The sequence below is a fragment of the Arachis duranensis genome, chromosome 3, assembly GCF_000817695.3.
Source record: "Arachis duranensis cultivar V14167 chromosome 3, aradu.V14167.gnm2.J7QH, whole genome shotgun sequence".
NCBI lineage: Eukaryota > Viridiplantae > Streptophyta > Magnoliopsida > Fabales > Fabaceae > Arachis > Arachis duranensis.
The window spans coordinates 42804741-42814395 of NC_029774.3; the positions used below are offsets into that span (position 1 = coordinate 42804741).

Genomic DNA, 9655 nt, shown 5'->3' on the forward strand with positions numbered 1-9655 from the left:
TTATCCTATGGTCGTCTAGCCTAAGTTTTCACAGAACATTATATATTAAATGCAAGAAACCTAAACCATACCTTAGCCGATTCCCAAGTGTTATTCCAAGAAAATTTTCCTAAAAGAACACAGCCCTCAAAACCTCAACTAATCCGCTTCCTCCAAGTTCCAATATTCACAATTTCAAGCTCCAATTATTTATTCACAACCTAATACACATTCATAACATATATATATCCAATTTAATACTCAAAGCTCAAATTCAAAGAAAATAAAATAGAATTATCGTATCCTCACCTTACCCAAGCTTCACATAAGCAAGAGTGAACGTTTCTCTCAAGCTAATTGGATCCTAAAACATCAGAAATCAAAGAAATTCAATATTCCCACTTAAAATTCGAAAATTGGGGGAAGATGAAGCTGAGAGTGATTAAACAAGTTACCAGTAAAATTGTTCCGGTAGAAATGTAGAGCTCGACGCAGTGGACGCGTGGCCGCAAACGGTGCGGCGATCGGAGCTCGGACGGAGAAGTTACGGCGTACGGAAGTTTGCCGTAAAGGTTCGGCGCTACTTCTCTTCCCTGGGTGCTTCACGCTGCTATCGGGTGAAATGTGGGAGAGAAGAGCTGTTGGGCTCATTTAATGTGATGGCCCGGTTGGACCGATGGCCCGGTTTGGGCCCGGTTCAACCGGTTCGGTCCGTTCGGTCCAATCTTGGACCATTTTCTTCGAAATTAGTGTCAAAATTCTCGTTTTGATGAGCTCTACCCTAATTTAATATAATATTCACATTTCTAATCCTCCTTATTAAAAATTAATTTATTGACTAATTATCTACTAATTTAACCGGGGTTTACAATAAAGACGTCTAAAACATCTTTTTTTTTTTAAATATGTTTTTTTTTTATAATTAAAATTTAACATATATAATCGATTAAATAATCATATTATTTTTTGTCAAAATTAGGTCAGGCAAATTAATTTGACTGAAAAATTGTGAATCAAATTTTGAAACGGTCTAAATTAATATTATTTTTTATAAAAAATGACTACAATATCCCTATTATAAAAAATGGCTAAAATACTCTTATTATATTTATATTGGTTTAAAATTAAATTTATTAATTTTTTGACTAAATTGATTTGTTTGATCTAATTTTAATAAAAATAACATAGTTTAATTAATTATATATGTTAAATTTTAACTTTTAAAAAATAACTTTTAAAAAGGACATTTTTAACATCTTTATCTAAGTAGCTCCCATAACTTAATATATAATAAATGAGATTTTATTACTTGTTAAATAGGTATATTGATTATGTTTTAAAATCGAATTATTAAAGGGGCAAGTTCTGGAATTGGAGCTGAAACAGCAAGAGTGTTAGCAAAAAGAGGAGTGAAAGTTGTGATTGCGGCAAGGGATATAAAGAAGGCTAAACAAGTCAAAGAGAAGATACAAAAAGAGATTCCAAATGCTAAGGTGGTTATTTTGGAAATTAATCTTAGCTCCTTTGCTTCTATACACTCATTTTGCTCCCACTTTATAGCTTTGGACCTTCCTCTTAATATTCTCATGTAAGTCTTTAATTTAATTTAGAGTTTAATTTAATTTAGAGTAAAGTGATAAATAAAGTTTCTGAGAATTTATATTTCGAATATATTAGTCTTTTAAAAAAAATACTAATAAAGTCTTTTAGAATAATAGAGTGGATACACTATCTTAAAATAAAAAAGAAGGTTTAATTACTCTACAAGTTCTTATAATTTTATCGAATTTTCAATTAGGTCTTTATACTTTTTTTTATATAATTAGGTCTTTGGACGTTACTTTTTTTTTTCAATTTAATCCCTGTTAATATTAAACGTCAAAAAAATATTAGTGATTTGTGAAATTACTTGTATATCTTTAAGGACCCAATTGAAAAGAAAAAAGTACAGGGTCCTAATTGAAAATTTAGTAAAACTATAAATATTCAATGAAAGATATTCCTATAATCTCTATAATCACAATAATTAAAGTAAAAAGTCTTAATTTAAACTAATTTGTATACATTTGTTATATAATTTGAAAGAAAATGGAGATGAAATAATCATTGTTATAATGAATTAATTTAGCAGAAATAATGCTGGAGTATTCTCTCAAAATCTTGAATTCTCTCAAGAGAAGATTGAAATGACATTTGCCACAAATTACATAGGTACCTTTATTTATTTATTTATTTATTTAGTTAACCCGTTCCCTTTTTCAAAAATCACTCTTAAATCTATGTAAACATTTGTCTGGTAATATTTTTCATCATATGTAGCTTTAATTTAATAGTTCTTAATTGGCTTTAAATATGTATTTTTCATACTTTTAGTAGTAATTAATTAATTATATTTAATTATGTTACTAAAATTGAAGATCTATTTTGTTTAATTTTCAGGACATTTTTTGTTGACCGAAATTCTATTAGAGAAAATGATAGAAACAGCAGAGATGAGTGGCATTGAAGGAAGAATCATAAACGTTTCTTCTGTGATTCATAGCTGGGTGAAGAATAGAGATGCCTTTCATTTCAATGACATAATCAAAGGAACAAAGTACATACAAAAACCAGTTAATTAATTATTAATTAAATTAATTCTCTCCAAAAACTATAATAAAATAAAAATTTAATTAAGTTTAATTTTTATACTTATCATTCAATTTTTTTTTTTGGTTATACAAATGCAGCTATAATGGCACAAGGGCATATGCTCGGTCAAAATTGGCCAATATTCTACATGCAAAGGAAATAGCTAGGCAGCTCAAGGTTAATTATTTAGAATGCAAAATAGCCCAAAACTTTATTATATAAAATAATGCTCTGATATTATATATGTATAATTATATACGTTAGTTTTTATAATTTTACTAAATTTTTAATTAAATTTTTATATTATTTTTTTAATTATGTTTTTACAATACTTTTAACTCTATAATTAAGTCTTTTTAAGTATAAAAATATTAGAATTAACTGAGTATTTTTCTGCAAATTAAAAGTATCTACAATTAAGAACTTAACGAGATTTTTAATCACATATTTTTTTAGAAAAAGATTCTGTTAATTTTAATGTTTTTGACATGAAAATGATCTAATTATAAAATTAAAAGTAATATAGAGATCTAATTGAAAAAAAAATATAGTGTCTAATTAAAAATTTGATAAAATTATAGGAATCAATAGAGTAATTAAACCGATAATATAATAATTAATTATACTACGTGTATATCAAAAATCAACTATCAAATTAATCCGTCGTATAGAATATATGTTAAAATATAAAATATAAATTAAAAGTGTATATTTATACATAAAGACATAATAACTGATTTAGTAGTTAATTTTTTATATATACCTATATTTTTTAACAATAAAAATTTAAGGGAAATTGTAATATACTTTCAGGCAAGGAATGCAAGAGTAACTATTAATGCAGTGCATCCAGGTATAGTTAAGACAGGAATTATTAGAGGTCATCAAGGCTTATTAATGGGTGAGTCCAAAGTCTCATTAGATTAATAGTTAATTAACTTTCTTTTATTAGTTAAAGGCTGGAATAATTACTAATTAAGAGTATGTTCAACTTTCATATGCAGATTCAATATTTTTCATTGCATCAAAGTTACTTAAATCGACATCACAGGTTTGTATTTGTAATAAGCAAAACATCTTGTTCTTAACAATTCTTATGTTTAAATAATAAACATGATGTTTATTTTTTATTTTTTTATTTTCATCTTCCATGAAATAGCAAGCACAATAAACAATATAACTATTCTTGAGAAAATATTAAGTGAAAATATAAATGCATTCAATCTCATCATAAGAATATATAGAGCATTATTTCCTAATATATATATTTTATTTTATACTTATTTTGAATGGTTTATGGGCAGGGTGCATCAACTACTTGTTATGTTGCTCTGAGCCAAAAAACAGAAGGTGGAAGTGGAAAATACTTTGCAGATTGCAATGAGAGCAAGTGCTCAAGACTTGCAAATGATGAATTAGAAGCTCAAAAACTATGGAACCAAACCCAAGCCTTGTTACATAATTATTTTTGAATTATTATTATTACACATTAATTAATTATTATTCCTGCACATAGTAATGTATTCTATGTATATTAGACTATTATTCACTTGTGTTAAATAAATAAAGGTCTAAAAAAGATTACCAAAAAAGGCTTTTAATTTGATTAAGCCATTTCCCATGTAGCTCTACTTTAATTTATTGTATATTATCAAATAAGAGAAAATATATAACCAATTTAGGATGATTGAGTAATCAGGTCACTTATCTATTTAAGTAAATATCGATAACTCGATTTTTGTCCCATTTATGATGAGCCAACCTATTAGTTAATAACAAGTCCTTAAATAAAGTTCAGATGTGCAAAAAAAATAAAAAATAATTCTTTTTCTGTCGAATTAAGGGCATAGATAAACCAAAAAAAAAAGAATAAAATAAGAGCATATATACAAAGCTAGAATATCCAATTCTCCATTACATATAAAGTATATGAAACTGAATACTGCTTCGGACTCTAATGAACATGAACATGAACTTGATCTTCAATACACTGAACATCAATTTATCCTATGTGGGAGGAGAAATTATAGTAAATATAAAATCCCATTATATGCTTATGTCTCTATGATACTGATACTCCCCATTCTCCATAAGAAATCCAATACTGAGGATCTATTCTTATTCTCTAATAATGTGATAAGATCATACAAGTCACCTATTTGTTCATATATTCAAGATTATATATATACATACATACATAGATATATCATTTGGTATTTGACTAGGTTATTAATCTTAGCTCCATCTCCTTCAACATTAAACAGAAAAGTTGGCCCTCTCAACAAAACCAAAAACTATATGAAATAGTATATATAGCATTTAACCATATAGATCATCATCTCCTTCAGCTGTAGCAGATGAGAAAGGGTCAGAGGCACCAGCAGCAGAAGTGGTATCAGTAGTCCTATCTGTGAACCGGAACTCCGATCCGAACCCGCGAGACTGTTGCAATGTCTGAGCAAACAGTTGGTATTTTCTGATGTCGGCGTCGCTGACACTCCTCCGAGCAAACTTCATGGACTCCTCAAAGTGTGATGGTTTTATCTCAGCCACTGCATCAGTGTCTTCATTATCTTCTTCCATGGCTTCAGGGTTCTCTATTTTTCTTCTCTCCATCTCAATGTCCTGTTGATTTCATCAACCAATCAAATAAATGATCAATCTTTGGAGCTTCTACCAAGGGCTAAAGAGTAACAAACAAGATATAACTGTCACTGTTTTTTCACCTGCAAAAGATCTCTTCGCTTGCAACATAGTACGTCGCAGATTCATAATTATTCCATAGTATTTAAAAGGGTGGAAACTCATATAGTTGTCTTCGTGTGAAACAGATAATTGAGAACAATTAGATGATAATTTAACAAGTCAAATCATCTAACGATTTTCAACTATCAACTATCAACTTCACATAAAAGGCGTCCCCATCATTTAAAAGATTTGTTTCACTAGATATATGACTTGGACTTCAGAAAACTTATTGACATATCAAAGATCAGCTTAGAACTTAGTATTTAAAAAAAGCAGCTAAATTAGTCATACCTTCTCAATATCTTCTCTAATGGCATACTTGCAAGCTCTTTGACAAATCTCAGTAATGTCTGCACCACTAAATCCATGAGTATAACGAGCAAGAGCCGAAAGATCGACGTCCTTCGAGATTGGTGACTTCCTCAAGCACGCCTTGAAGATCTGGAGACGTGAACTGTCATCCGGTAAAGGAATGTATATCAATTGGTCAAGACGTCCTGGCCGAAGCAATGCAGGGTCTATAATGTCAGGTCTGTTTGTTGCTCCAATGATGAACACTGTTTTCTTAACAGACATTCCATCCATCTCTGTTAGTAGTTGGTTCAACACTCTATCAGCACCGCCGGAATCCCCACTTGAACTTCCTCGCTGCAGATCCGAAATGTCAAAGCCTTAGAAAAATAATTAGCGGCAATTTGTGTTTAATTTAAGAGTATATTCCCAATCTCGTTCCACCAAAACCGGTAATCCCTCAGTATTCGAAAGTAACAAATTCGTTCCTTTCCTTAGTAGACAAGTTTGTTCCTACCATTAAAAAAGGATATTAATCCTTGTCCATACATGTACTAGAGGACGCATACATCACAATCTTTTGAATGGAAAGGGACGAATTTGTCATTCTTGAATCACACGGGACAATGTAATCCTCTGGTGTTTTTGGTCAGGTGTGAGACTGTGGGTTTACCCTCAATTTGATATATCAATTGATGTGTAGAATCTTTAGAACCTGGGTTGCAATAGAGTCGAGTTCATCAAAGAAAAGCACACACGGTGCAGACTGCCGGGCCTTGTCGAATATCTCGCGAACGTTTGCCTCACTTTCACCGAACCACATAGTAAGCAACTCAGGTCCCTTGACACTTATGAAGTTGGCCTGGCATTCATTTGCAATAGATTTTGCAAGCAGAGTTTTGCCGCAGCCCGGAGGGCCATAGAAAAGAACACCTTTGGAAGGCGACATGCCGAATTTCTCAAACTTCTCTGGATGTTCCACCGGGTATTGAACCGTCTACAAGCAGTAAAAGAAATCTCTTATATCAATAAATTGTTGAAAAAATACCTAATATACAACACATTTAAGATTTAGAATATGAAATCAAGTTTCAACTTTCAAGTTTTTGCACCTCTTGAAGCTCCCTTTTAACATTCTCTAGACCTCCAATGTCATCCCAGGAAACATTTGGAACCTCCACAACCTACCACATAACAACAATTCATGTCATGGTTCATGTAAACAATTGCCATTAAAGGTTAACATAATAATAACAACATTTTCATTCAAATTTGCAACTGAAATAATCACAGAATTTCATCAATACAAGGAATTGCAAGGAATAAAACATTAATATGCTAAATGTATTGAAGTTATTTGCAAGAGTAGTGTTCTTCCTTTTCCAAAGTTTATGCAACCAAGAAAGATAAATCATGCTTAGAAGTTAGAGTCATTCCTGTTAAGAATTCGGCGGGGGGAACTCACTGTTTCACGCAATGCAGACGGGTTCGAAGAAGTCAAAGCAGTTTGGAAGTGCTCATTCGTGACAGCCATGGAATTCAGAATCTCAGCATCTATTGATTCATCTTCCAAGTCAATCACATCCATCTTCTCTCTTATACACTGCAGCGCAGCCTCTGTGCATAGAGCAGCAAGATCTGCTCCTACATAACCATGAGTGTCCCTTGCAACTCTTTCAAGATCAACCTGAAAAAACAAAGCAAAATAATTTAGAATTGTGAAGCATAACATATACCAGAGAAATTCTTGCATGCTCTGGATCATATTTAATGCATGATCTAGAAACAAACACAACCACTAATTTTTAATTGTAATGTTTGAAAGTCATATGGGAAAATAAAGAATTATTGGTTGTGAATCTCACATTATCAGAAAGCTTCATGTTCTTAGTATGAATTCTAAGAACCTCCAACCTTCCAACTTCATCTGGTACACCGATATCAATTTCGCGATCAAACCTTCCAAACCTTCTCAAAGCAGGATCAATACTGTTGGGCCTATTTGTTGCTCCGATCACAATAACATGCGAACGGGTCTTGAGGCCATCCATTAGAGTCAAAAGTTGCGATACTATACGCCTCTCTACCTCACCATGTGTCTTTTCTCTTTTTGGGGCAATTGAATCCAATTCATCAATGAAAATGATAGAAGGGGAATTCTTTTCGGCTTCTTCAAATGCCTTCCTCAGATTGCTTTCACTTTCACCAGCCAGCTTCGACATGATTTCCGGTCCATTGATCAAAAAGAAGAACGCACCGGTCTCATTAGCAACTGCTTTTGCAATCAGAGTCTTCCCGGAACCTGGTGGTCCATAAAGCAAGATTCCTTTCGGGGGCTTAACACCGATCGATTTGAAGAGTTGCGGATGCCTGAGCGGAAGTTCTACGAGCTCACGAATTTGAGCCATTTGCTTCCTAACACCCCCAACATCATCATAGCCAACTTCATTTAGTCTCTCTTCATCCTCGCGTTTAATCGGCTCTCCCTCGCAGAAGATTTCAGTATCCGGTGCCACGACACAATATTCACCAGGATCAGTTTCTATCACCTTGAATTCAACACTTCGCATTCCACCTCTAACAAGAAACAAGTCCCCTTTCCTCACAGGTCGGTACGACTCCATAAAATATGCTACGGAGTACAGAAACACAATATAAGTCAATTCATTCGAAATTCATTATAAGTGAAAAAAATTTTGCATCCACACAAATCTAACCTATCTTGTAGTACAAACCCTAACACACATGTTTCTAAGTTCCCCCAATTTCATGAAATCGACGGTTTCAATCATTGGACTTACGCTTTAGATATGCATCAAACAAGTTGCCGGTGACACCCTCGATAGTATCATCGATGGGAAGGATGTGAACTCGCTTCCCATACTTCACATCAGAACATTGATGAACAGAGACAACATCTCCAAGCCTAACCCTAAGATTAGACCTTACAACTTTGTTCATCCGAATTCTCGGCTCTTCGCACTGATCATCAGCAAGAACAATGCAAACAGTGTCCTTTCTCTTCTTCCCCTAAATATATTTCATCAAAACACATTCTTAGCATCTAACTTCCTTCCATTACCATAACCTAAAAATGCTAGGTTCCTACGTACCTTAACCAGAACAGTATCCCCTCGGAAAAAATTGAGCTTTTCCATGGTATCAGGATGCAAAGTAACAACAGAATTATCATCATTGATTGATTCATCCACAACAAGCCGATTCGGAGACTTCTTTCGTTCTAATATCGCAGTTGAATAATCCTTCTTTTCACTTTTCCTGCACCAAACAACTACAAATCTGAACAATAGTTTACAAGTTCAAGTTCCTCACTTCAAATCATAACTGTAACATCTATATATTATGCATGTCAATTTTCCTCTTTATTATCTTAATTTCTAGTATCCTATTATCAACGCCACAATATTTCAGAGCTAGATCAAAGAATTATTGCTATCAGAAGTTCATTTTGCTATTCTATAAAATAAAGCTAGCAATAGAAACATAACTAAACCTGATTATCACATTGAATTAATAAGAACAGTAGTATAGAAAGAGAGAGAGAGATAAACTCACTGATCAGAAGAAGAGGATTGACCTTTAGCCATGAGGTTTATGAGAGATTATTCTTGGAATTTCAAAATCATACTCCAAGCTTACACTGTTTAGCAGCTTAGCTATATGCATATTTTTTTTTGCTGCCCGTTAATATTTGGTGGCACTCTATTTACATTAAGTTGATACTTGAGAGTTTAGATAATTTAAATATTTATTTAATTAATTTAACTAAATTTTTATTTAATAATTCTCAAATATCAATTTCATATAAAGTTGATTTTATATCAATTTTCATCTAATAGTTAATTCATAATTAATACATAATCTTCTTATCAGAGAGTTTGATAAACAATTATTTAAGTAAAGTTGACAGAGGAATATTATATAACCAGTAAATGGCCAAATTTCTCTCCAGAAAATTCACTCATTCTTCTTCGATCAGTGTTGA

At 32.2% G+C, this 9655-nt stretch overlaps 2 protein-coding genes and 1 long non-coding RNA gene across 4 annotated transcripts in view; 1 reads left to right on the top strand and 2 right to left on the bottom strand.

Annotated features, from left to right (window-relative positions):
- LOC107478936 (short-chain dehydrogenase TIC 32 B, chloroplastic) overlaps positions 1-9655 on the top strand; it is a 78680-nt gene that overhangs the window by 2496 nt on the left and 66529 nt on the right. Inside the window, exons 2-8 of one of the 2 annotated variants that reach the window (XM_016099090.3) lie at positions 1336-1567; positions 2108-2190; positions 2419-2575; positions 2709-2787; positions 3424-3511; positions 3615-3661; positions 3915-4118. In XM_016099090.3, coding sequence (XP_015954576.1) covers positions 1336-1567; positions 2108-2190; positions 2419-2575; positions 2709-2787; positions 3424-3511; positions 3615-3661; positions 3915-4082 — 854 coding nt within the window. In that variant the 3' untranslated portion in view covers positions 4083-4118. The remainder of the gene's footprint in view (positions 1-1335; positions 1568-2107; positions 2191-2418; positions 2576-2708; positions 2788-3423; positions 3512-3614; positions 3662-3914; positions 4119-9655) is intronic. The other variant, XM_016099091.3, reaches the window with a different exon arrangement.
- Positions 25-869, bottom strand: LOC110279204 (uncharacterized). Its single transcript, XR_002372219.2, has 3 exons — positions 435-869; positions 289-343; positions 25-200 (listed from the first exon to the last, which is right to left on the bottom strand). It is a non-coding gene; the product is annotated as an uncharacterized LOC110279204 (long non-coding RNA).
- On the bottom strand, positions 4474-9342 carry LOC107478937 (cell division cycle protein 48 homolog). Its single transcript, XM_016099093.3, has 9 exons — positions 9226-9342; positions 8763-8928; positions 8451-8679; positions 7515-8281; positions 7115-7336; positions 6762-6833; positions 6365-6646; positions 5650-6006; positions 4474-5235 (listed from the first exon to the last, which is right to left on the bottom strand). The coding sequence occupies exons 1-9, from the start codon at positions 9255-9257 to the stop codon at positions 4930-4932; spliced, it is 2433 nt and encodes an 810-aa protein (XP_015954579.1). The 5' UTR covers positions 9258-9342; the 3' UTR covers positions 4474-4929.

Bases quoted from the DNA above. Each gene is read 5' to 3' on its own strand.
- LOC107478937 (XM_016099093.3), bottom strand. From the start codon at position 9,257: ATGGCTAAAGGTCAATCCTCTTCTTCTGATCA. The intron at 8,929-9,225 runs GTGAGTTTATCT...TGTTTGGTGCAG, and splicing joins CAATCCTCTTCTTCTGATCA to GAAAAGTGAAAAGAAGGATT. The intron at 7,337-7,514 runs GTGAGATTCACA...TTGTTTTTTCAG, and splicing joins ACATGAAGCTTTCTGATAAT to GTTGATCTTGAAAGAGTTGC.